Source organism: Chaetodon auriga, chromosome 14, assembly GCF_051107435.1.
Source record: "Chaetodon auriga isolate fChaAug3 chromosome 14, fChaAug3.hap1, whole genome shotgun sequence".
NCBI lineage: Eukaryota > Metazoa > Chordata > Actinopteri > Chaetodontiformes > Chaetodontidae > Chaetodon > Chaetodon auriga.
The window spans coordinates 6,998,117-7,019,938 of NC_135087.1; the positions used below are offsets into that span (position 1 = coordinate 6,998,117).

A 21,822-nucleotide genomic window follows, 5' to 3' on the forward strand; every position below is an offset into this window, starting at 1 on the left:
GTAATACACTAACAGATAAAGAGCTGCGTTATCATCAGAAAAAGGAGATAACACCATAGGCCTATGCATTACAGTGCCTTAGAACATTTAAATGAATAGTGCAAAAATAATTGTGGAAGGAAATCTGTCATGCAACTCCGGCAGCCATGGTGTGCATATAGGTGAATAAGTATGAATAACAAATGCATATGTAAAGATAGTTTTATATGTATGTGCAGTATATCTAATATAGAAAAAACATTTTTCATTTGGGGAACACTGTTACATTCTTGTGTATTGTATCAGGCCTGTTGTCGGCTATGGATTTATGTCAGGCTTGAGCTGTTACGACTCCATTGATCCAAACATCTTGAATAAATTTAAAAAATAAACAGATCATATCACAAAGCTCCTGAAAAAACAGGTCATAATTAGTCATTTTCAGGAATTTATGGATGTTATCACCATCACTTGCTTCGCTCCGCCCGTGTTGCTCAGGCTGTAGATTAAATCGAGCGCACGCACGCCGGCATTGTTTTTCGAAGGGGCGTGGTTAAGGAGCAGTTCTTGAATGTGATTGGCTGCGGGGCTCAAGGAGTTTTCAAATCGCAGCTGAAGCTGACGGAGCTGTCAAAACAGCCTGCAGGAGGAGAGCGTGACCGGTGAGAGCAACGACACGACTACACCTCAAATTCAATCACATATATGAATCTCTGCAACGCTACAGGGCTCTTTACTCTTGTCTGATAATGTTAGATAAAGCTTTCATTTGAATGTTTTCATTTTCGGGCTAACAGAAGAGCTGCACAGCTAACGTTAGCAGCACTTCTCTCTCCGAGCAGCATTCACACAAGTTGGGCTTGGCAGATTCATCCATTTTCACGTAAATGTCAACACAATGTCAAGTAATAATATGTTGTCTTCATCGGAATCTTCATATGTCTTAGGTATTGGAGGCAAAGCTAGCTGCTAGCCAGCATGTGTAATTCGCAGTTTAAAGGTTGGTGTGTTAGCCTCCATGTTAGCTTATTTAAAGAACCAGACCCAGCGTGTTTTAGCTCACGCAGTGACGATGTGACCTGCAGCTTCAACCTGCAGCTCAAGTCCTGAATCAAATACTACTTGTTGTTTTTGTGAAGTAAACAAAACAAAATGCCATTAGTGCAGAGTTAAATCAGCATGACTATTTTCATAAAACATGTACTTTATTGCTAAAAATGTAAAATATTCATGATATGGTCTTGGATCAGTGTTAATAAATGTGCACAAATGTGAAGCAAACAGGCTAAAACAATGTTACAGAGTATGTTTGTCCTGTGACTCTCAGCACTGGATTTCAGTGTCCCTCCTGTCTCAACAGTCTGAAGCCATGAGGACGAGTGAGTTTGACTCCTCATCTGAAGAGGAGGAGGTCGGAGAGGAGCAGCTGACTCCCTTCCACATCTCCTGGTCAGTTTCTGGAGTTTTTCTTTTGTCTCGCACTGTGATTCCTGTCGTGATGTGATAAACGTTTGTTCATGTGTGTTTATATTTTGATTGGCTTTCAGGTTACCTCTGTCCATAGTGGAGTGCTCACAGTTTCTTGGGATATGTGCGCTACCAGGTAAACACGTAGTTTATCATTTAATATATCTCTGCATGTCACTGTATTGTAAGATTTTGTGCAACTGATAATAAGAAATGTTTCCTTATGACGACAGGTTGCAAATACAAAGACATCCGCAGGAGTCTGGACAGAGACGTTGGTAAGACGACCTTGATTCTTACTGGTGCTTGAATAAAATAGTCTGGACATCTTATTTTAGCCGCATTGAAATTACTCATACAGTAGATTTGGGGAATGTGGAGTGTGAGAGTCTTGTTTGTAGCTTCAGTGAAATAAAGTTTAATTCCTAATTTTCCATAAATATGAGCAATCATTGCATCAATTTCTATCCTGATTGCAGCTGTTTGTAAGTGTTGAGGTTTTCTGTCTGGTTATCAGAGGAGCTCCAGAACCAGGGGGTGCAGGAGGTGTTTGTTTTCTGCACCAGAGGAGAACTGAACAAGTACAGAGTTCCCTCCCTGCTGGAGGTCTACCAGCAGCGAGGCTTCACAGTCCACCACATGCCCTTCCCAGACGGAGACGCTCCTGAGCTGGAGCAGTGCTGCCAGATCCTCGAGGAGCTGCGGGTCAGCCTCGAGAACAACAGGAGGACTGTGATCCAGTGAGTGAACCGATGCTTCACATTAAAAGTGCAGTGTTAAACAAAATGCACATGAAGAGCCCTTCTCATCACATAGAGGTCATTTAGGTTTTAAAACAGAGTCCCAACTTTTTTGGAATTGGGCTTGGACAGGACATACATTAAACGAGTGAACCTCTCACCCCAAAGATGGTTTTCCTTGACAAGATGCAAAACTGGTAGAAAGAGGGTTCATAAATGACAAACTTAACTCAAGCATGTCTACATGAACAGAAAGAGGATTCATTGAACAGAAAGTATTCTGATTTAAATTATCCTTTGATTGGATGAAGCTTCTCACTGGACAACAGAAGAAACTGGTTGGACTCGCTTCATGTATGAGTTAAATGTAAATGTGAACCCGAGTATTTCTGCTCAAGCTTACAAACTTTGAAACCGGTTCAGGGTAAAAATAGCCTGACTGTCTGTGACAGACATCTTCTCTGTTTTCTGATATGTGAAGTATTTTTGAACGTGTCAGACAGCCTCAGAGGACCAGAGTTTATCTCTGCACAAAGACGTCTATTTTCTGTAACACGGACACTCTGGGGACGCCTTAATACACAACTGAACAATTAGCATTTTAGCATCTGATGGTTTTTACTTTTTTCTCTCCTCTCAGCTGCTACGGAGGCCTGGGACGCTCTGCATTAAGTAAGAACATTTAACGTCCCCTTTAACTTTGTTCTGTGTGTCATTTATCATGTTAACTAAGACCAGTGTGTCGTTTTATGTTGACCTTTTTTTGAAACATGTTAAATCCTCTCAGCTCAGTTTACATCTGTCTGTCTCGTGTTTTCTGCCCGTCAGTCGCTGCCTGTTTGCTGCTTCAGCTCTCTGTAACGCTGACGGCAAACAAAGTCATTGAAATCCTCAGGGAGCACAGAGGAGGAGGAGCGATCCAAACAGTGAAGGTGAGAGCTCACTTTGCTAACCATTTTCCACTGGAGTCATAGACGTTAAGGCTGGTTTCCTTTCTTCTAGGCTGCCATTTATTTCAGTATGTGTAGAGACGTTTCCTCCTTCTTTATTGCTGAATGATAATCAAGCTGTAAACAGGGAATATTTTGAGAGACCCTCCTAATAAATATGATTTGCCATCAAAGTAAAATGACTCATAATCATCCTCCTAATAGTCTGCCGGGTAAGCGGACAGTTCAGAAGACGAACAGATGTTAACCCATCACAGACACATCTGTAACGCTGATAATAGCAACAAATCTTAATGCAGATGTGCCAAATATGTGTAAGCAGTAATTTAGAAATTACAGCACTCACCCGTCTTTCTTTTAAGTGTAAAAGGAACGTCTCCGCATATCTTAGTCGCCGTTCTTTACTAACCAGATTTAAGTGATCTTTGTCCAAAATGTCTCATTGTGTTAAAGACCAAACAATGGCAGATATTTTGTCAGATGCGTGGATACTGGTGGAAAAAAGCCAGTATTGGTCAGGCTCTAATTTAATTGTTCGCTTATTACATTACAAAACATGCTTGCCAGTGTCACTGATCGGAACAACATGTGACATGGTTACACCCAGTGTGATGAGCAAGTTTCAACTGTTGACTGAAATGGCTTCCTCTAAGGTGGGAATCTTAAATAAAACTGCTGATATGTTTTGAAAATGGGAAGCTGTGAGTGTTTTTGCTGTAACACAAACTTTCTCTTTTCCAAAGCAATACAACTTCCTCCACGAGTTTCGGGAGCGGTACACGGCGTACCAAGAGAGCAGAGAGGCGCTGACAGAGCGCTCGGTGTCTCGATGATCACCACTCTTCTCTTCTTTCATCAGCTGTGAACATATCGATCGCTTTGAGATTCTTTCCTCTTTGTGTGTGATATAATTGTATTCTCTGATGACTGCACTTTAACAGAATACTCTAATATATTGCTGTTTCCATCCTCATTGTAACCAAATTAAAAACCTGATGAGGAAGTCCTGTGGTCTTATCTGTGAGTCTACAATAACATTGCAAAATACCCAAAATCTGTTGAATTTGATCTTCAGAGGAAAAGATGGCAGCAGGGTCAGATTTGTGTAGACACCTCTTATGTCTCCACCTGATTTCACATTTCATTGAGTCCCTACAGTCACAGTGATTATGGCTAATAAATAAATATGTACTCATTTCCTTTAAAGGCCCTGAGTTAAAACATTTCAGTCCATAATAACAGAGTGGGATATTTTTATTTAGATTCAAATAAACTCAAGTTATCATTTACTAGATGTGACATTTATGGGATTTAATAAAAAAAAAAAAAAAACTCAATTTCATCCGTGACTTAATGATCATCCCTTTCCCTGATAAATTTACACATTTGAAAATGGCAATAAATACTCTAGCATTTACCAATTTCACCTAATGGCCTCGAGTTTGAACAAAACTGAAATGTCACCTCCCAGATGTGATTTCTGGAAAAGGCCCGACACTGCGAGGAGTGCTTGATAGAGTAAAATTAAAAACATTGAATAAATAAACACGGGAGTTTCTAACTGTGGAATATTTGATGTGGAAACGAACAAAACGCACAGTGACAACAACGTTAAGGAATATCAAAAGGTACATTCAACAGTATGGCACATCAGCAGTTTCCTACCAAAGCTCAAACGCACGAAGCAGAGAATAAAGCACTGTTGCTGCCTAATGCTGAATATATTCTCGTACTGTTGAGTCTACCTTTCAAGTTCTGGGTAGCTGCGAGGGCAATTCTACAGATTACAGGTCACATACACGTCGTGGTCTACTCTGGATTCACACTTTGATTTCAACAGGGGTTACAGGATTTAAATGTGATGATAGATGGGTCTGAAGAATGGAAACAACACATCAGACAGTTTGAAAACTGATGTCGTGACAGCCAGACTGATTGTCCCTGTGCAGCACGTTTCACTAAGTGATCATAACCCATGCGCCTCAGGCCTCGCTGTCACCGTGCCTTCAAGTCCCAAAATGTTCCTTATTAAGACCATATGTATCTGTGGGCAAGAGCAGGAGTCTGGTTTGCACTTTGTCATTTGTTAGTGATGATAATGAATCACGTGGCAGGTAGAAATAAGCTGTTTAAGCCCAGAGTCTAATTCACAGAAAAAGCGAATGCAGCTCAGATTCTCACAGATGATACACACCTGAAAATGTCTACTCGTCTGTAAACAATTAAAAGTTGGGAACCAAGATGAAAAAGCAAAACTATTTAAATCCCAAGCATCAAAAAAAAAAAAAGAAAAAAAAAAGAAAAATCACACCATTAAAAATAAAAAAGGAAAAAAAAAATTGTCCATTCGGGTTTGTCCTTATTTTCCATTAAATTTAAACTATAGTGTTTATGGGAGGAACGCTGCGACCGAGATATTCTCTTAAAACGGGCTAAATGTTTCCGAAATGACACTCTGCGCTGTGTGTGTGGGGTCGAGAGGTCGTCCGCTTGAAATGGCGTCTTGTGTTGCTGAACGGTGGTCTCCAGCAGGTCCAGTGTTCCAGCACCGAGATCATAGTGTCTGGTCGTCTACTGTACATGCAGGTCCTTTTCCTTCATGGTCATCGGCTTAAGAGCTCACCAGAACATAAATCATCCTGTCAGAAATGAGAGAAAGTGGAACGAGTTAAACACTTACTGACATCTCCTTCATCTCTTTTGTTGAAGAGGGAATTATGACCCAAATACAGTGAATGTTAAAGGAACAGCGCAACGTTCTGGGAGACAGTTAGCTTAGCTTAAAGAGTGGGACAGGCACAGCTAGTCTGGCTCGGTCCAAAGGCAACAAAATCCAACTACCAGCACATTTTAACGAGCACTGATTAGGACATTAAATCTTGTTTAATTTTGCCTGCACATAAAAATTAAGTGAAACCAACAATTTATGATTTTACACTGAATTAAAGAAGTAAGATAATGTGTTAATTAATGAGCTTGACAAGTGCTGGAAGGTGGATTCTGTCACCTTTGGACAGAGCCAGGCTAGCTTCCAGCTTTTATGCTAAGGCAGCCAGCTGCTGGCTGTAGCCTCAATATGGCAGCACTGATCCTCTCATCCAACTCTGGGATGAGAAAGCATGGAAGCGCACAACAAAGAAACTCAGCAGAAAGGTCATTTTGTACCCGTAGAGATAGTAGAAGAATGACAGGAGGTAGAAAGCCAGTTTGCACCAGCCTTCTTTTTGACAGAACGCCAGGATGTCAGCATTCATGATGGTTGTTGGGTCGTAGAGTCCCGGACAGCTCATCACAGGTCTGCTCATATACCTGCATCACGGTGAAGAAGCAGCGTGTGAAGTCAGATTATTCTGCACGTGTTCGTTGCATTGGATAATACAGACTTAATGGTGCTGAACTGTACCGATGAAACAAAGGATTCTTTATGTAAGACACCCACCTCCAGACATGATAAGCCAGCAGCGGCAAGTTGAGACAGAGGGTGAGCCACTCGGCCGCACAGAAGAACATCACGCAGAAGAAGAAGTGGATGAGATACTCTGGGAGGACCAGCTGAAAGGAGCAACATGTGAATGAAATGACACAATCCACAAACAGCCGACAGTCAGACTACCTGCCTTGTTGTCATAAGCCTGTGTGCTGATTTACTGGCAGCGATATTTACCGAGTGTGGAGTCGCATGGAATAAACGTAGTGACTTGTGAGAAGTTAAGGCTCACTGGTCAGAAGTGAAAGAGCCTCAAAGACAATGAGGCCTTTTTAAAAAGAGGGAGCTGAGCTATTTAAAGAGCCTGAAATCTAAAAACTGCAGTCTGCTCCACAGAGAGTCAGAGACAGGAGTGAAATACAAATGAGCTACAGTAATTTTAATAATGCATATTTATGCTCTTACATTTCTGTGCACTTAAGCCCGTTTTGCCACACTATCAGGCCCAGCTTAATGTTTTATATTCCTACACATTATTACATGTGCAGAAAAATGCCACAGTGAGCCGTCGTTCTGTACGTGAAATACACGAGCAGTGCTTCATCATGCACTGATCTGACACTATGTGTAACACAATAAACAGGGTGAAAAATTAAGACCAACCACCTGCATAATGAACTCAACACTAAAATAATACTGAGGAAAAAGGACCCCACTTGGCCAACTTACAACTCCCACAGTGAGGCTTAAGCAGGACCTTCAAATGTCCTCTGAAGGGGCAAAACACTGAACGAGGTTAACTGTCTCTATGATGTTTTTAGCCATGCAGCCACTTGTGATTGTGGTATATCATGTGAGTTGCTGGAAGAATTAAGAAATCTAATAGACGCTGTTGCAAGTGGATAAAAATGGTTAATTTTCCACCCTGGTTACACGTCATGCATCAAGTCTGGCCACAAGTAAAAGGGGAAACCCATCAACAACTTGCTCTGGAGAATATTTGCGCATCTCAACATCAACATCGTCTGTAGTGAGTGCAAACAGAGCATCCCACTGCCGGACAAACGGACCATGCTGTGAGCACTAGCAGTGTTGATGCAGCAGCCTGCCGCAGGTTGACAGAGTTCGAACTGGTACGGGGTTCAGGGGGGCAGATGGAGGCGCCACATGGAAGCCATGCATTCAAAAAGAGCAGAGGGTGGAAGGGCGGGGGCAACCAACAGCCCACAGATGGAAAGGTGAGGGGCGTGTAGGAAGAGGAAGATGCAGGGAGGGGCTATTATAATGTGTTGAAATCCTGCACTGTGCTGCCAAATACAAAACAACTGATCACAGCACAAAAAAAATGTGCCAACTGAGCTGAGCGTTCCACACGCAAAAAATACTAGAGGTCAAAACAGCAGACAGTGCTGTGGATTAGAGACACAGGACCCTGTGTTTTTACCCAAAATAACTCCTCCTACCACTGAAATCACTGACCAATCAGCGGGCCCAAATGTTGCTGAGCTGGAGCGTGTTGGGACTCTGCAGCCATCTGTTCTAAACCACAGGTGATGTAGGTTAGAGCCAACACTGAGCTCATATCCAGTAGCTCAGTGCTGCTAACTGCTGAATCAAACTGCAGCCTCCACCTCGCAGGAAACATGTTCGCTAAGTTTAACTCCAAGTTCAAACTTCAAATCAATGTCCTCCAACAGCAATCAGGTATCACCCAACAGCTCAAAGTATCCACCATCTATCCTCAACTATTAGAAAACTCAGAAAACCCAATGACCTCACCTGACTTTAAACAATTACTATGAATCCTGTAATGCAGAAGCTTTCTGAGGACAGTGTGTAGGCCTGGTGTCATGTTACTGTTGTCTTAAACTCAAGACAGGTTCCCTGACTGACTGGATTCACTGGGAATTTACCGCACCAGTCACACTATTTGCAAACAAAGGGTAGGTTGTAATAAAGATCATGCATGTTTTGAGCATTTGCAAGTCTTTTCAGTTAACAGCTACACTTTATCTATGGTCAATAACACCGGATTTTTCATCCCAGAGAATATTGTCCACTGCTACACACACACCGTGGCTCCAATACTGACAAAAAGCAGCTTAACACAATTTAATTGGATAGATGTGGTATGAAAAGGACAACAGAAAGCACGATCTGTTACTTCAGTTAATGCTCAGAATGCCTTAAGGCTGCAATTTAATAAGGAAAAATAGAAAAATAAAATAATTTTAAACATCCACAACAGTCAAAAAAGCTCACAAATTTTCAAAAATAAAGATGTTCAAACTAATCCACTACATGACAGTGAAAAACCTGAGGCACAGGTGGCACATCGTCTAATCCCGAGCTGCACTCTGGCCTGGACTCAGATTAGTTAACTGAAAAGACGTTTGCAAACACTTCACCGTGCAAAATGACAAGACTGCAGACTGACTTGAACTGAGCGGGCATTTTAAAGATTGGTACAAACCTTTAATGCAATTTTGACTCTTTTTATCTTTTTGACCTTTTCAACTGTCTTTTTGCCGTTAACAAAGTGTAAAAAAAAAAAAAAAAGGCAGATTAGGAAAAACAAAACAACAAAAAGGCGTTAGAGTTTGACAGCTGACAAGATCACTGAATTCATAACAGGCAGGTTATTTAGCAAAACAGTGCAGAGAAATGACTGAGAAAGACAGATAGGCGGATCAAGTTATCCTAAAGTAAATGAAGGAAAAAAAACTTTCAACAGAGCATATCTGCATGCAGTCAAAGAGGCAAGGAAGGTGTCAGGTGAGGTGGCTTCACTTACCGGATTTAAAGTGTTACACTGATCTATAGGATTCTTGTAATCAGTCTTCAGCTCATCAAATGCTATTATCTGAGGGAAAAGGACGACCACAGTGTGACAATGTGCACAGAAGAGTTCAATATACATTTTACGAACACACAGAAAGTGTCACTTGGCTTTGACTGGAGTCAGTAAGACTGAACGTTTGCAGTATAACGGCTGCAACAATCTTATTTTCCTTGTTGGTTATTTTCTCAAATGTCTTACTTTATGCACAACCCAACGATATTCAGTTAACTGTGAGAGAGGAGTTATGAAAACAGGAAATATTCACATTTAAGAAGCTGGAATGAGAGAATTTAGACTTATTTTTCTTCAAAAATTACTCAACCCACTTAATGGATTACCAAAGTAGTTACCAATTAATTTAATAGTAGAAAACTAATTAACTGTTGCAGCACTACAGTATACTCTATGGCCATATCTTTTACTAAGATTACTGTTTTCATATGCATTTTTTAAAATCATGCAGTATGTGCAATTTAGTATAATACTTCCTCTCATATTTGCAGATTTCTCTTGAGTTGGTCTAACTGGCCTACAGCTGAAACCAAACAATGCCACAAAATCTCAAAACTGATTTCATTCTGAATTGACTAATCGGCTAATTGTTTCAAAACCACTGTCAAAAACTCTTGACACCTAACGATTCCTGGTGTTTACACCCGCATCTTTTACAATGTCACCGTTAGCGTCAACTTAAAGTTCACAATCTACACTGCTAATCGTGACATTTTGACGATAAAACTGAGGGTAACACGCATGAATGTCACATGTCGAGAAATGGCTGGAAGCTAAAAGAAGCAGGTGACAGCAGCAACATCACGGTGCTGATTTGAAGTTAACGTTAACTAAGCCCGCTAACTAGCTGGCTAGCTAATAGCTCAACACTAATCATGTGACGGGCCTGACAAGTTTTTAGACATTTGTTATAGTCAGTTTATGGTTAATTAACGGCGAACAATGGAAAGTGATTCTGAGAATACCACGGAAAAACAAAACAGTTAATGTTTTGGTGTTTTCAGCGCTAGCTAGCTTTAGCTCCTAGCCAACGGTTAGGCGTGCGGATGCGTTCCATGTTACGTTCAGCGGGCACTGAGCGCGCGGCTGTTTCCGCGTACAGGTTAGCTTGGACACGTTCGGTTCGGACGTTGCCAAGAACCGCGGCGAGCTACGTACAGCCCGATAGCGTCCCGGCTATGTAGCCACAGAGCTGGCCTAGCGTTAGCCCTGTCTTTTCCAGCCCTCCTCGCTCTTTCAGGTACTTTCACCGGCCCCATTGGTGTGGCAGGCCAACGGTCGTATGTAAAGCTGTCGAAATGTGTACTTACATGCCAGATAGCGAAGAAGATAAGCGCCGCCGTGAGCAGCAGAGCGAGCATATAACAAAAGGCCGCGAATGTGAACGCCATTTTTTCTCCGGTTCTGCTCGTCGGTTCCTGGCTCGGTCGGCGGATGATGCAGGCAGCTTCGCAACCGTTTTGAGATTTGTCGGCGTGTCTTCTTCTTCAGTGAGTGTTTAGCTAAGCTGGCATCCTTATTATTGCATTACTGCCATCTTCTGGAGTTATTTGTGCCCTTCAGAGCTCCCCCAATTCCAGCTGTCCTGAAATTCCTTATACATAGTTTCAGTGTTCAACATTTTTGCTTGTTTTATCGGGGTATGTCCATTTCACTTTGAAACCTTATTCCTGTAATATCAAAACATTACTGTAATTACACATTAGTTTACAAATTCAAAACAGGCTGTTAATCTGAGCAAGCTACATGCACTCTGCATAGGTATGTATGAATATATGCATTAGCCATATATTATTGTATTCCTTCTTTATTGTGAAAATTGGTGTGGCTTTTGCTGTACTTGTGCTCGTTCCCTCTATTTTTCAGTTTTCATGTGCTGGACTAAATACGACAAACACATACGCACAGCTCCAGAAAACAGGGCTAAACATCACTGTTGTTTTATTTGGACAATAAGACAATAGACACTTTATAAACTATGGGAAAATACAAATTTCTCAAGTTTCACTGATGCCATGAGGCAGCTGGTTATGATACATGTCTCATGTGTTTTTATTACAAAGGAAAGAAAGTAGAAGAGTAGGCATTTGATCAGAGAGGACACCAAGAGCTGAACAACACATCTGCAGGTAAAAGACTCAAGAGGCCAAATATACAACAAGTTCACCACATAGGATGGAAAGCTATTAGATCCACAGGACATAACCAGATACGTGGCTCAATATCAATATATTGGGGAGATTGGTTTTGATACATGATCAATGGACAGTCTATTACAACCCACTTCCATGAAAAACAGCAGTAGCAGAGGATGCCTTAAAAGAGAGCTGAACACAGTAACAACATAGTTGAGACCAGATGTTTGAGATGCAGGTGTTGCCCCGTTTTTAAGAATCTGTGTGCTAATATCAGTCTAATCATATTTTTATGCTCTGGAAAATCATTCATCAGGAAACTTCTTTTAGGCCATGAAAACTTGAGACATGCTGTGCATTGAAGCATGCACTTATTTTACAGTAGGTCTCCACATTTTACAGGTTTGAAGAATTTTGTTTTAAAAAGATAACAAAGTAAAACTAGTACACTGCACATGTTTCAAATCAAATACAAAGACTGTTTCAGAGGTCAAGTGTGTTGCTTTTGCCAAACAAACCCTGTCTGTGATTTCAGATTGACGTTTTGAAAATGAATCATGAATTTTTAATGGTTTTTATGGGTCATAAAGCCAGTGGTGGAAAGTCACTATGTATGGTTACTCAAGCAGTGTACTTAAGTACAATTTTGAGGTGCTTTACTTGAGTATTTTCATTTTCTGCTACTTAATACTGCTCCTCCACTATATTTCAGACAAATATTGTACATTTGACATCATTACATTAATTTGATAAGTTACTTTGGAGATTTTGATTAATAATACAAAATACAACCATTAAATAAATTTTGTATTATTATAGGTTAAGATATGATGAGGGGGATGGGGTGGGATGGCATAAGATAGCAGTATATAAAGTAATTAAAGTTAGCCCCTTTACCAGCTTCAACATTAAAGTGATGTTTACACACTGAGGCATCAATAATTATAATCCAACAGTTATTCTGAAATGGGTCATTCTGCATAATGAGTACTCTTACTTTAGTAATTAGAGTGTATTTTGATGCCCGTACTTTTGTACTTTTTGTGCATGGCTTTTACTTGTAACTGAGTATTTCTACACTGTGGCATTGCTACTTTAACTTAAGTACAAGATCTGAGTACTTCTTCCACCACTGCATAAAACCTCCTTTATCCATAAAGGATAGCATACAATTTCAGCTCAAGTATGAACAGAAACCAACATAAACATGAGAACCATCCATGCTGGAATTATGTTTTCAGCTACAGCAGCATAATACTGGCTAATATGGAGCAGACAGTGTAAATCTTAGCTTCAATGGTATCAGTAGACAGCAAAACAAATGATTACAGTTCTACCCCCATTGCTCCTGTTGGATTAAACCCTGCGCTGACATGTAAATCAACAAATGATCAACATGAAATGGTGTGATTGTGCGTACATATCTTTGAGTCAGATCTCTGTAAAAAGAAACTTTCACCAAGATTACACATGAAACGAAAAAAAAGACGACATCTCTTGGACTTTACAGATCAGAAAGTTAAAAAAAAAAAACATCACTATCTTAAAAAAACATTCTAATCACTCAACAAGTCCTTTCCAATCATGTTTTCATTTTGGCCTCATGGTATTTAAAAAATAGATGCAAATAAGCCAAAAATAAAAATTAAGACAAGGCATTGGTATGGTAGACTTAGCAGTATAGTAACATCATACATGAGGTGGTGATTTCCTGCCTTGCGGCTTTTAATCAGCCACAATGTTCCCTTGTGCATTTTCAAAGTAGGAATTTCTCAAAAGAGAAGATACTGCTGAGCGAACATATGGAATTCATTTGTGCGGATTATTCTTTCTTAGGGTCAGACCAATATACAGAGCTATATTAAGCTTTTATCAAGAATCAGAAATCTGCCACTCGAGTCATCCACCGCCTGTATAATGCAGGTTTCTCTCTCACAGCTGACATGAAACCAGTCTGTAGCACCTGCAGTACAATTTTATGTACATTTTATGCAGCTTTATCTATCCGGCCTGGTGGCTCTGCTGTTAAGAGCCACTAATCCTTTCAGTATTCGCAACTGGTTTGGGGTGTGTTGGATTGGTTTAAATCCTGATTTAGAGGATCTTCAGCAGGAAGACTGTCACTTTTGGGCAGGAAAAATAGCCAAATACATAGAACAGAGTCCAGAAGAATTTGTAAAGTGACACATTTTATGTTATCTCTCAGCAGATATACAGAAAAGCTACTGGTCCGATTTTCATGAATACTGGTGGAGGGTTGTTGCATGGGCCAAGGAAGAACTCATCACATTCTGGAGTTAATCCAAATCCCAGGGTGGATAGATGATTTATGTCTCATTTTCACTAACATTACGATATAAGGCATTTGGCCCTAAATGCCATACATCCTAAAATCCAGTAGATGGCAGTAAATTTCAATAGTGACAAAACAACTAATTGTAGAAATATGAGGATTCCACATCCCAATCCATGTTCACATGTACCTGTAATCCTCTGCGATAGCTGCTCAAACTTCACACAGAAAGATATAAACTGCATTGTAGATTTTACATATTGGCATGGAATATGAGCTGCTGGCACACAGAATACACACATATCAGTGCCAGCCTTCAAAAAGCTGCAGCATATTGGTCGAACCCTGTTCTGGATAGAAGATGGAAATTGCCCAGATGCTGTCCTTTACCTACCAAGTCTAAATATTAAGCACAACTGGCATTTGGAGAAGTCACAGCCATCATTCTCAAAGCTGTGAGGACCACTAAGCAATCAAAGTGGCTTTACATCAGAATGAAGCACGACATTCATTAACACTAATAACAGTAATAGCTATAAATGCACAATATAAGCTAACAATCTCCCTAAAGACACAATAGCCCACTTATACAGAGTAGCCCAGTAGATTAAAAAGAGGGCCAGTAATGCCACCCTGTGTGCAGTTTTTTCAAGACTGTCATGGTCACTGGAGACAGAGGTTTGTTGTAAGTAATACATTTTTCAGTTTGGAATGTTTCAGTAGAAATATTGTTTTCAGGAGTATGATATCATTGTAACAAATATGCAGGTCAAAGGCAGAATACAGCTTTACCCAAGAGTCACACTGTTTTCCCTCTAAACAGAGAGGAAAAGATGCGATCTGACGATGGACTGATGGGAAAGTCTGCAGTGTGACAAGCGCCACTCGAGGGCTTCGGCCGGCGTGCTCATGCGCACAGGAAAAGGTACAACACATCGTACAGAGTCTTACAGTAGAAGTGCCACTTATCAAATGGTCTTAGCACTGTTATTTACAGTTTGAATGAATAAGTAAGCAGAGACTGACTAAAGCTGAACTCTATATTGTTCTCTGAATTGAAGCTTTGATTGTGCAGATGTTCTGGCAGGAGGTTTGTTTTGTTAAAAAGAATATGCTTACATAACCCTACATACACACAAAAAACACCAGCAAAAATCTAAAAGATCCCTCAAATTATGAAAAATTATTCAACATAAAAAGGTGAAACTCAGGAGGTTCAGAGCTGCAAACAACACTGAGTGTAAACTACCTAAAGAAACAAAAACCTTGGTTACGATGCCGTTAATTTCTCCTGAATGAACACTATCAATTCCTGACCACTTTAAGAGCTATGGGAGTGTTAATTAATACAGACACAACTGGCACATGGAGAGAATGCGTGGGACACAAAAGCAGACCTGCGTCAAATAGTATTTTCAGTTTTAGGCTGCCAGATGGGTGAGGTTTAGTTAGCTCTGCACATGTCAACAGTCACAGTTAAGTGTACAAACTCCTGTGATTGTCTGAAACTTCTGGCACAATGGACTGTAGTATGCCGAGTAAAAACTATTACCAAAGAGGCCTAAAACTGAGAACAGGAAGTATTTGCAAATACTATTTAAATCAGGTCTGGTACAAAGAGGAGGGAAACATTAACAGTGGTGTGTTCTTCCCAAGAGATGACACAAGTTGTCCAATCTGGATCCTCCTCACATCCCAGACCACCGGATGAGATGATTTTAGCCGAAGAACCCGAGCTTGCCTCTGAGCCATTCCTCTGTTAGGTCCTCTGTGTTTCTGATCTCAAACACCTGTAAAAAACACAGAAAGCAGCACAGAGCAGGATTCAAAAATCATTTTAAGTTAGAATACAGTTTAGTGTTTAGCTAACAATGCAATAGATGTTTGATAATGTAATAAAATACCCACATAAATGGATGAAAATCACATGAACTGCATGACATCACTACATTAATTGGCAGTTAATACAATAATGTAACATTAATACACTAATGTTTTTAATAAGCAGGACCAACAGTCTACAGCCTTGCTAGCAGTGCTATGAAGCTGAACAGTGGTTTGAGCTAAATGCTAATCTCAGCATGCTAACATGCTCATAATAATCATGCTTTTTTTATACAAGTCACTTGTTTAAATTATATTATGGCTTGAAGTATGTAATGTATGGGCGTGGCTGCTTTGAGTGACAGCCAGCTGCTAGGTTTCAACAACCATGTTTTATTTGGCTCCCCTCAGCTCCTCCTGCACTCCGCCTCTTTGCCCATTTTTGGATTAGCTGGGAGTTGAGTGGAGTCAGGCGTTGCCAAGATGGTGACGGCCGAACCCACTGAGCTTCACAATGGCTCTTCAGAAACCTGCGGGTGACGTCACAGAGACTACGCCCATGTTTTATACAGTGTGTGACCGAGACCAAAGTGTTGGAAAAATTGAAATTTTGACCTGCTGATGATGCAAATGAACAGTTGTCACCAAAGTGATTCAAATGCATCCTGAGGGGAACATGCATGTCTGTAACAAATTTCATGGAAATCCATCCAGAAGTCGTAGAGGTATTTCAGTCTGGGCCAAAGTGATGGACGGACCGACAGACAGCCCTGTCGCCTGCATAGCTAATAAAATGAATATAACTTGTTTGTGTTAGAAGCAGCTCACTAACCTTGGACAGCTGAACCGTTTGCACCAGCTTGTTTTTGCTTCCTGCATACATCATCTGCTGCTCTGGTCTGCAACCTGCCCAACACCAATATACCAACGTCAAAAAACCTTGATGATAAAACAGTGCAGTGAGCAGACTGAGGAACAATTCATTCAGAATGACCTCTAGAGGTGTTCTTACCCACTGGACTGGAGAAGATGAAGCAGAGAGGATAGGAAACACGTCCATCATCATGTTGGTATTTATAACTGTAGACGACAAATGTTCCTGGTGCTAAGGACGGGTCACAGATTTCACATCAGGACTCAATATTACACAGTTAAGATAGAAGGAATACAAATCTAAAGCAGGACTTAACTCTCTCATTCATTTGACAAGAGCGAATTAAGATAATATTTTAAATACAATTATCTAGTTCAAGTAAAAATCTACCTTAAAACAATATGAAAACCAAGCCATGTTGCAGGAAGAATATGTCATAACACATAATGGAGTAAAGGTAAGAAGGGAATCATTTAAAGGCTGTTAGAGATCACTTATTCAAAGGATATCTTGGCTGTCTCTCGGGCAGTTCATCCTTCAGATCATCAGGAGAAATATCCTAAAAAAAGGACAGATATGTAAAGAATAGTTGAGACACTCTGGCTCTGCTGCTGTGCAATGTCTTACGTTACACTTTATCTATGAAGGCTACTATGACTTGAACAGGCGCCAGGCCAAAATAAGTTTAACAACACAAAGTTCAAAGGTCATTACACACAGTCACGTCATGTAGTGTGAATTCAATGTCAGGAAAATTCAGTTTGGTACCTTTAAATTGAAACTGGAAATGTAAACCTGCTCTATATTATGTTCAGACACAAGAATAAAGTACATCGTATTATAATGACATGTTTAAAAGCTAACTTACCTCATGCTCTTCTTCAAGAATAACCAGCTGCTTGTCTTTATCAATCTTCACTGAGGGGTGAAAACAGGAAAACCTTAAGTCAACAGCTGCATGGAAACACTCACGAGTTAAGTCGTGGGAGTAGAAGGAGCAGCAGAAGTGGTTACGTTCAAGAGTAGCACATTTTGAGATTTTGTATGAAAAAAAAAAAAGTTAACACACATTTTTGCTCACATCTGGTGCAAAAGGTGTGCATGTGCCTTTGAGTCAGAGTCCATGTCATGCAAACACACTCCTAATCCAATTAGCGATGACATTTTGATCCAGAGATAGCGGAGGATCAAGCTTGAAACACCAAACTGTCACACCGCCAGCGAGCCAGTCTTACTGCTAAGCTAAGCTAAGTCATTAATGTGGTTCAGGAGTTTAGAGAGTCACTGTGTTCACCTCAGTTTTGTTCCACAGAGCAGGAAGTTGACGTTGACGGTACATTTAACCCACAAGTTTTGACTTTACACTTTATTGAAGGAAGCCAGTTTGTGGAATTCTGCAAACTTCCACCCGACTACCACAAAGACAAGGATCACACTGTAACACACACTCTATAATCATGATGAATTCCACCTGAACCTGGAACCCCTCACACCATCTTCCCTCGTACTGTCTGACCTTGACGATATTATGACAAGGGAGGAAAGTGAATGACATAAAATGTGATTACTCACTGACAATGGCCGCATTATTGGTCTCCTTCCGGAAACGGAACTCCTTCAGCTTCTTGACCAGATCTTCATCCACGTCGCACACCACCAGTGATTCACTCTGATACAAACAGGAAAAACATGCAAATCCATCAATGTGCACACTTCAAATTCATAACCATGAAAACACTGTATGCAGATCAAAATGCACAATTAATCTGTATTCGTAGATTTTTTTTTTTTAAATGTTCTTCATGTTCGCCAACAAACCCAAGTTGTGATCTTTGGATTTAAAACTAAAAAGGCTTTATCTGAGTAATAGATGACACGTAATATTCTTCAGCTGGTAATCATACTGCATCTGCATCAGGAAGTACTCTGTTCCTGGCAGCCACCATCCTTTATATCAGCTGTATGACGTGCTCTGATATGAGAAAATAGATGCCTTTGTTCTGCATTGATTAAAGCTTACAGAACCTGGAAGAAGTTTATACTGATTGTACTGATTTCTCACTTTCAACCACTTCACACACATTTCCAAAATTATTACTTTTTGCATAATAGAGTGCAAAACCTCCTGCAGAGAGATCTGAGTAATGAGTTTGTTTCTCTGAGAAAAACCAACAAAAATCGTTTTTTTCCTCCTCATCACGCATTAAAATGTATTCATCCTACACAGAACATATCCAACATCATGTCGATAAATGTAAACGTGCAACTGATTTGCTGTCATCCATGTTAAATGTACAGAGTCCCTCCTGTCAGCCACATGTTCACTCCAAAGAAACCTGACAGTGTAAGGCAGAAGCAAACACGGCGCCTTCGGTATTACTGGCAGTATCTTAATGAACTGGAAAACACAGAAGAACTATTACAGCGTCGAAAACTGGGTTAAAGAATATGTAGATTTTCTTTTTTTAGTAACGGAGCAAGCAGCTAATACTGGATATAAAGACATTATGTAATTAATAATGAGTAAGTGCTGCAGTCATGGACAAAATATAGGGAAAAATATAAATGAAATATATATATGCATCTCAATCTGTTGCTCTATGAGGGGTATTCAATTTGGCCTCATTTTTTAGGGATAAGGGTTTATATGTAAGCTGCAGAGTCACAGACTGCAGCTTTCAGTGGTTTTCATGCATTTTACTGCTGAGCTGTAAAGCACCGTGTTGGCAGTCAGGAGTCCAATCTGACCCACAGGCTTTAGTCAGAAAGAAAACAATACACGAGTCTCAACGGGATTTTAAGTCACGTCCACACACAATATTACATAACTCCACCACAAAGACATAAACTCTTTAAGAGTCTCTGCAGAGTCTCTGAATTCTATAATTACACCTTCCTGAACAGATGGCTGGTGGGAGTCAGGATTTCACTGAGCTCAGAGAGATCTTCACAGATTAAGAAGAGACTAGAGTGTCTGTGGTTGGAACAAAGAGAGTTGAAAAACAGGATGCAGAGGAAAATGATGAAGCACAGGCGTGACAATACAAGCCAGGAGGTGGCCACAGGTTCACTTCTGCTTTAAAATCTGTCAGCCACTGACACCTAGCTCGCTAGTTTGGCTGCTAATTCAGACAGGAAATGAGAGTCAGCTAAGTTAAACTGCCAAGTAATCAATGGATCTTATGTGTAAAATTGAGACATAAATTTCTTCCAGGTATTGATCGACACTGAAGACAGTGGAGCTGTCATGAAACGCGGCCAAAAAGCCAGAGAGAAACATTGTTCCTCATGATCGGGAGGCGAGCTAGCGCTAAGGCGCTCCCTGCAAACCCAGACGCGTCGAGAATTATAACGGCGAGCTGCTGCGACAAGCTAACCGCACACTGCTGCACGGGTACAGGAAGCCCGTTAGGTTGGACTTCAAAATAAAAGTGCACCGTAAATTCGGCTAAAGTAAATAATCACATCTGAGTTTACCACTGATGAACGTAGATCATTTTCTGATGCTCTGACACACTTGTTAATGGATCCTCATCACATTCATTGTTTCCATTTTGTGAGATTTTGTTCCAAAACTAGGAGCACAACGTATCGTTCTAACAGTAATTTTATTCTGAAAATCCACAACCGGAAAACCAACATTTCTATCCTGTCCAACTTGACAACAAAACGGTCAGACAGTCGAACTACTGCTAGGCTAGCAGGCTAACGCTGGCCAATGTGCGACCTTACTTTTCCTCAATAGTCCCCGGAACTTCACATTTGTGACGAGCACACGATTAAAAAGCGGAAACGACAATGGCGGCGGTTTTCTGACAAGAACACAGAACAACTTACCATTGTTGTAGAATTAAAATTCCCTGAAGCTGCAGCTGCTGATCTGGATGGTAGAGGCGCTTTCAATGTTTTTTTTTTTTTTTTTTTTCTATACTTCACATCATCTTGTGACTGGTTTGGCCAATCCCAAACAAGCGCCCCCCTCCTTTAAAAGTTGGTCATGCATCTGTCCTCACTATTGTCCTGCAGCTTTAGTAGTTTATTAAATATTAAATCAAAGTGAATGGTACCGAAAGCCTGATTAAATTGTTCACTTTAACATTTCGTTTTTGGACAGAGAAAAGCAAAACGATAAACTTTTCTAATTCCTCGTCAACTATTATTTTCTTTGCAGATTAAGTTTTTATGTGCAAAATATGTGCTCATTTTAGAAAATACAAAGCATCGTGATGGACGAAAATATCCAGTATAAAATGTAACTACAACCCTAAAATGCAAATTACACATTCATACATATTTTTCCATGATTAGCACTTTTAATACTTTAAATACATTCAGTTGATAGTACTGCTGGACCTAATTTAGATTTTGAATGCAGGGTTTTAACTTGAACTGATGGATTATCTCTACTTTCAGAGCATTGGGTGTAAAAAGCAATTATTTAGTAAGAACATGTCTTCATTGAAACACTTTTGTCACCCATTCTAGTAAAGAATCTGAATACTTCCTCTACCACTGAACTAAGTAAATGTCAGATGGCAAAACAATACCAATCAACATTTCTTTTGCTCACTGTGATATTTACCTGCTTCATCTCTTAAGTCACAAACAAAATAAATTTTCTTTGGCTTAGCAGCTGTTTATATTTTCTCATAATATTACTACAGTGCCAGAAAGTAACAATAATGTCATTGAATTATGGCTAAAAAACCAACAGGCCAAAGTGGATAACTCAAGCCTCAAACCACCAGAGGCCCCAAAATCCCAGGGTTCACTGTTTGTTTGGTAATATGAGCCACTAAAAATTAATAAATGATAAATCAGGAGCACTCAATAGTAATTTCTACACACAATTCAGTAATTTGAGGGCACCTGCCAGGCTCCATATTGCAGCAGGGCCCAAATGTCAAATCAGATTTTAAGACCTTTATTACATCAGCTGTAATATGCCTACATGAAGCGTATTATTAATTAATTTGTCAACGGGCATTGCACCAAGTTGGGGCAAAGTTAGAATTCCAGGATATAAACTGTAAATGCACACCATAGGCAGAGATTTTATCTTGCACAGTAAGAAGGAGATTAATATTATTTCTTTCTCTAATCTGTGAAAATCACATTGATCGTCAGTTTCTAAATGTTTAGTTCAGCTGGGCTGGGTTGAACAGTTTGGAAAAAGTACTTCATGATTTTTAAAACATTATTGTCACACTTTGGACTTTTATATAACTTGTCTGTGATTGAGTGTGTGCGTCTGTGCGCGCGCGCGCGTGTTTGTTCCA

The 21,822-nt window shown here is 40.2% G+C and overlaps 3 protein-coding genes across 5 annotated transcripts; 1 reads left to right on the forward strand and 2 right to left on the reverse strand.

Annotated features, from left to right (window-relative positions):
- The first annotated feature begins 573 nt into the window (after nucleotides 1-573).
- Nucleotides 574-4,449, forward strand: cdkn3 (cyclin dependent kinase inhibitor 3). Of its 2 annotated transcripts, none has more exons than XM_076748971.1 (8): nucleotides 574-641; nucleotides 1,340-1,428; nucleotides 1,527-1,582; nucleotides 1,680-1,724; nucleotides 1,964-2,186; nucleotides 2,827-2,858; nucleotides 3,015-3,118; nucleotides 3,880-4,449. In XM_076748971.1, the coding sequence occupies exons 2-8, from the start codon at nucleotides 1,349-1,351 to the stop codon at nucleotides 3,967-3,969; spliced, it is 630 nt and encodes a 209-aa protein (XP_076605086.1). In that variant the 5' UTR covers nucleotides 574-641; nucleotides 1,340-1,348; the 3' UTR covers nucleotides 3,970-4,449. The 2 variants fall into 2 exon arrangements, with proteins under 2 accessions (XP_076605086.1, XP_076605087.1); XM_076748972.1 differs by having other exon boundaries at nucleotides 624-862; nucleotides 3,880-4,137.
- cnih1 (cornichon family member 1) lies at nucleotides 4,373-10,913 on the reverse strand. Of its 2 annotated transcripts, XM_076748973.1 has the most exons (6): nucleotides 10,728-10,895; nucleotides 9,358-9,426; nucleotides 9,037-9,084; nucleotides 6,576-6,688; nucleotides 6,302-6,445; nucleotides 4,373-5,775 (listed from the first exon to the last, which is right to left on the reverse strand). In XM_076748973.1, exons 1-6 carry the CDS (start codon nucleotides 10,806-10,808, stop codon nucleotides 5,748-5,750), a joined length of 483 nt encoding a protein of 160 aa, XP_076605088.1. In that variant the 5' UTR covers nucleotides 10,809-10,895; the 3' UTR covers nucleotides 4,373-5,747. The 2 variants fall into 2 exon arrangements, with proteins under 2 accessions (XP_076605088.1, XP_076605089.1); XM_076748974.1 differs by lacking the exon at nucleotides 9,037-9,084 and having other exon boundaries at nucleotides 10,728-10,913.
- Nucleotides 10,914-11,341: 428 nt separating this feature from the next.
- Nucleotides 11,342-20,453, reverse strand: gmfb (glia maturation factor, beta). Its single transcript, XM_076748472.1, has 7 exons — nucleotides 20,381-20,453; nucleotides 18,116-18,212; nucleotides 17,412-17,461; nucleotides 17,051-17,102; nucleotides 16,682-16,762; nucleotides 16,502-16,575; nucleotides 11,342-15,635 (listed from the first exon to the last, which is right to left on the reverse strand). The coding sequence occupies exons 1-7, from the start codon at nucleotides 20,381-20,383 to the stop codon at nucleotides 15,564-15,566; spliced, it is 429 nt and encodes a 142-aa protein (XP_076604587.1). The 5' UTR covers nucleotides 20,384-20,453; the 3' UTR covers nucleotides 11,342-15,563.
- Between the last annotated feature and the right edge of the window lie 1,369 nt (nucleotides 20,454-21,822).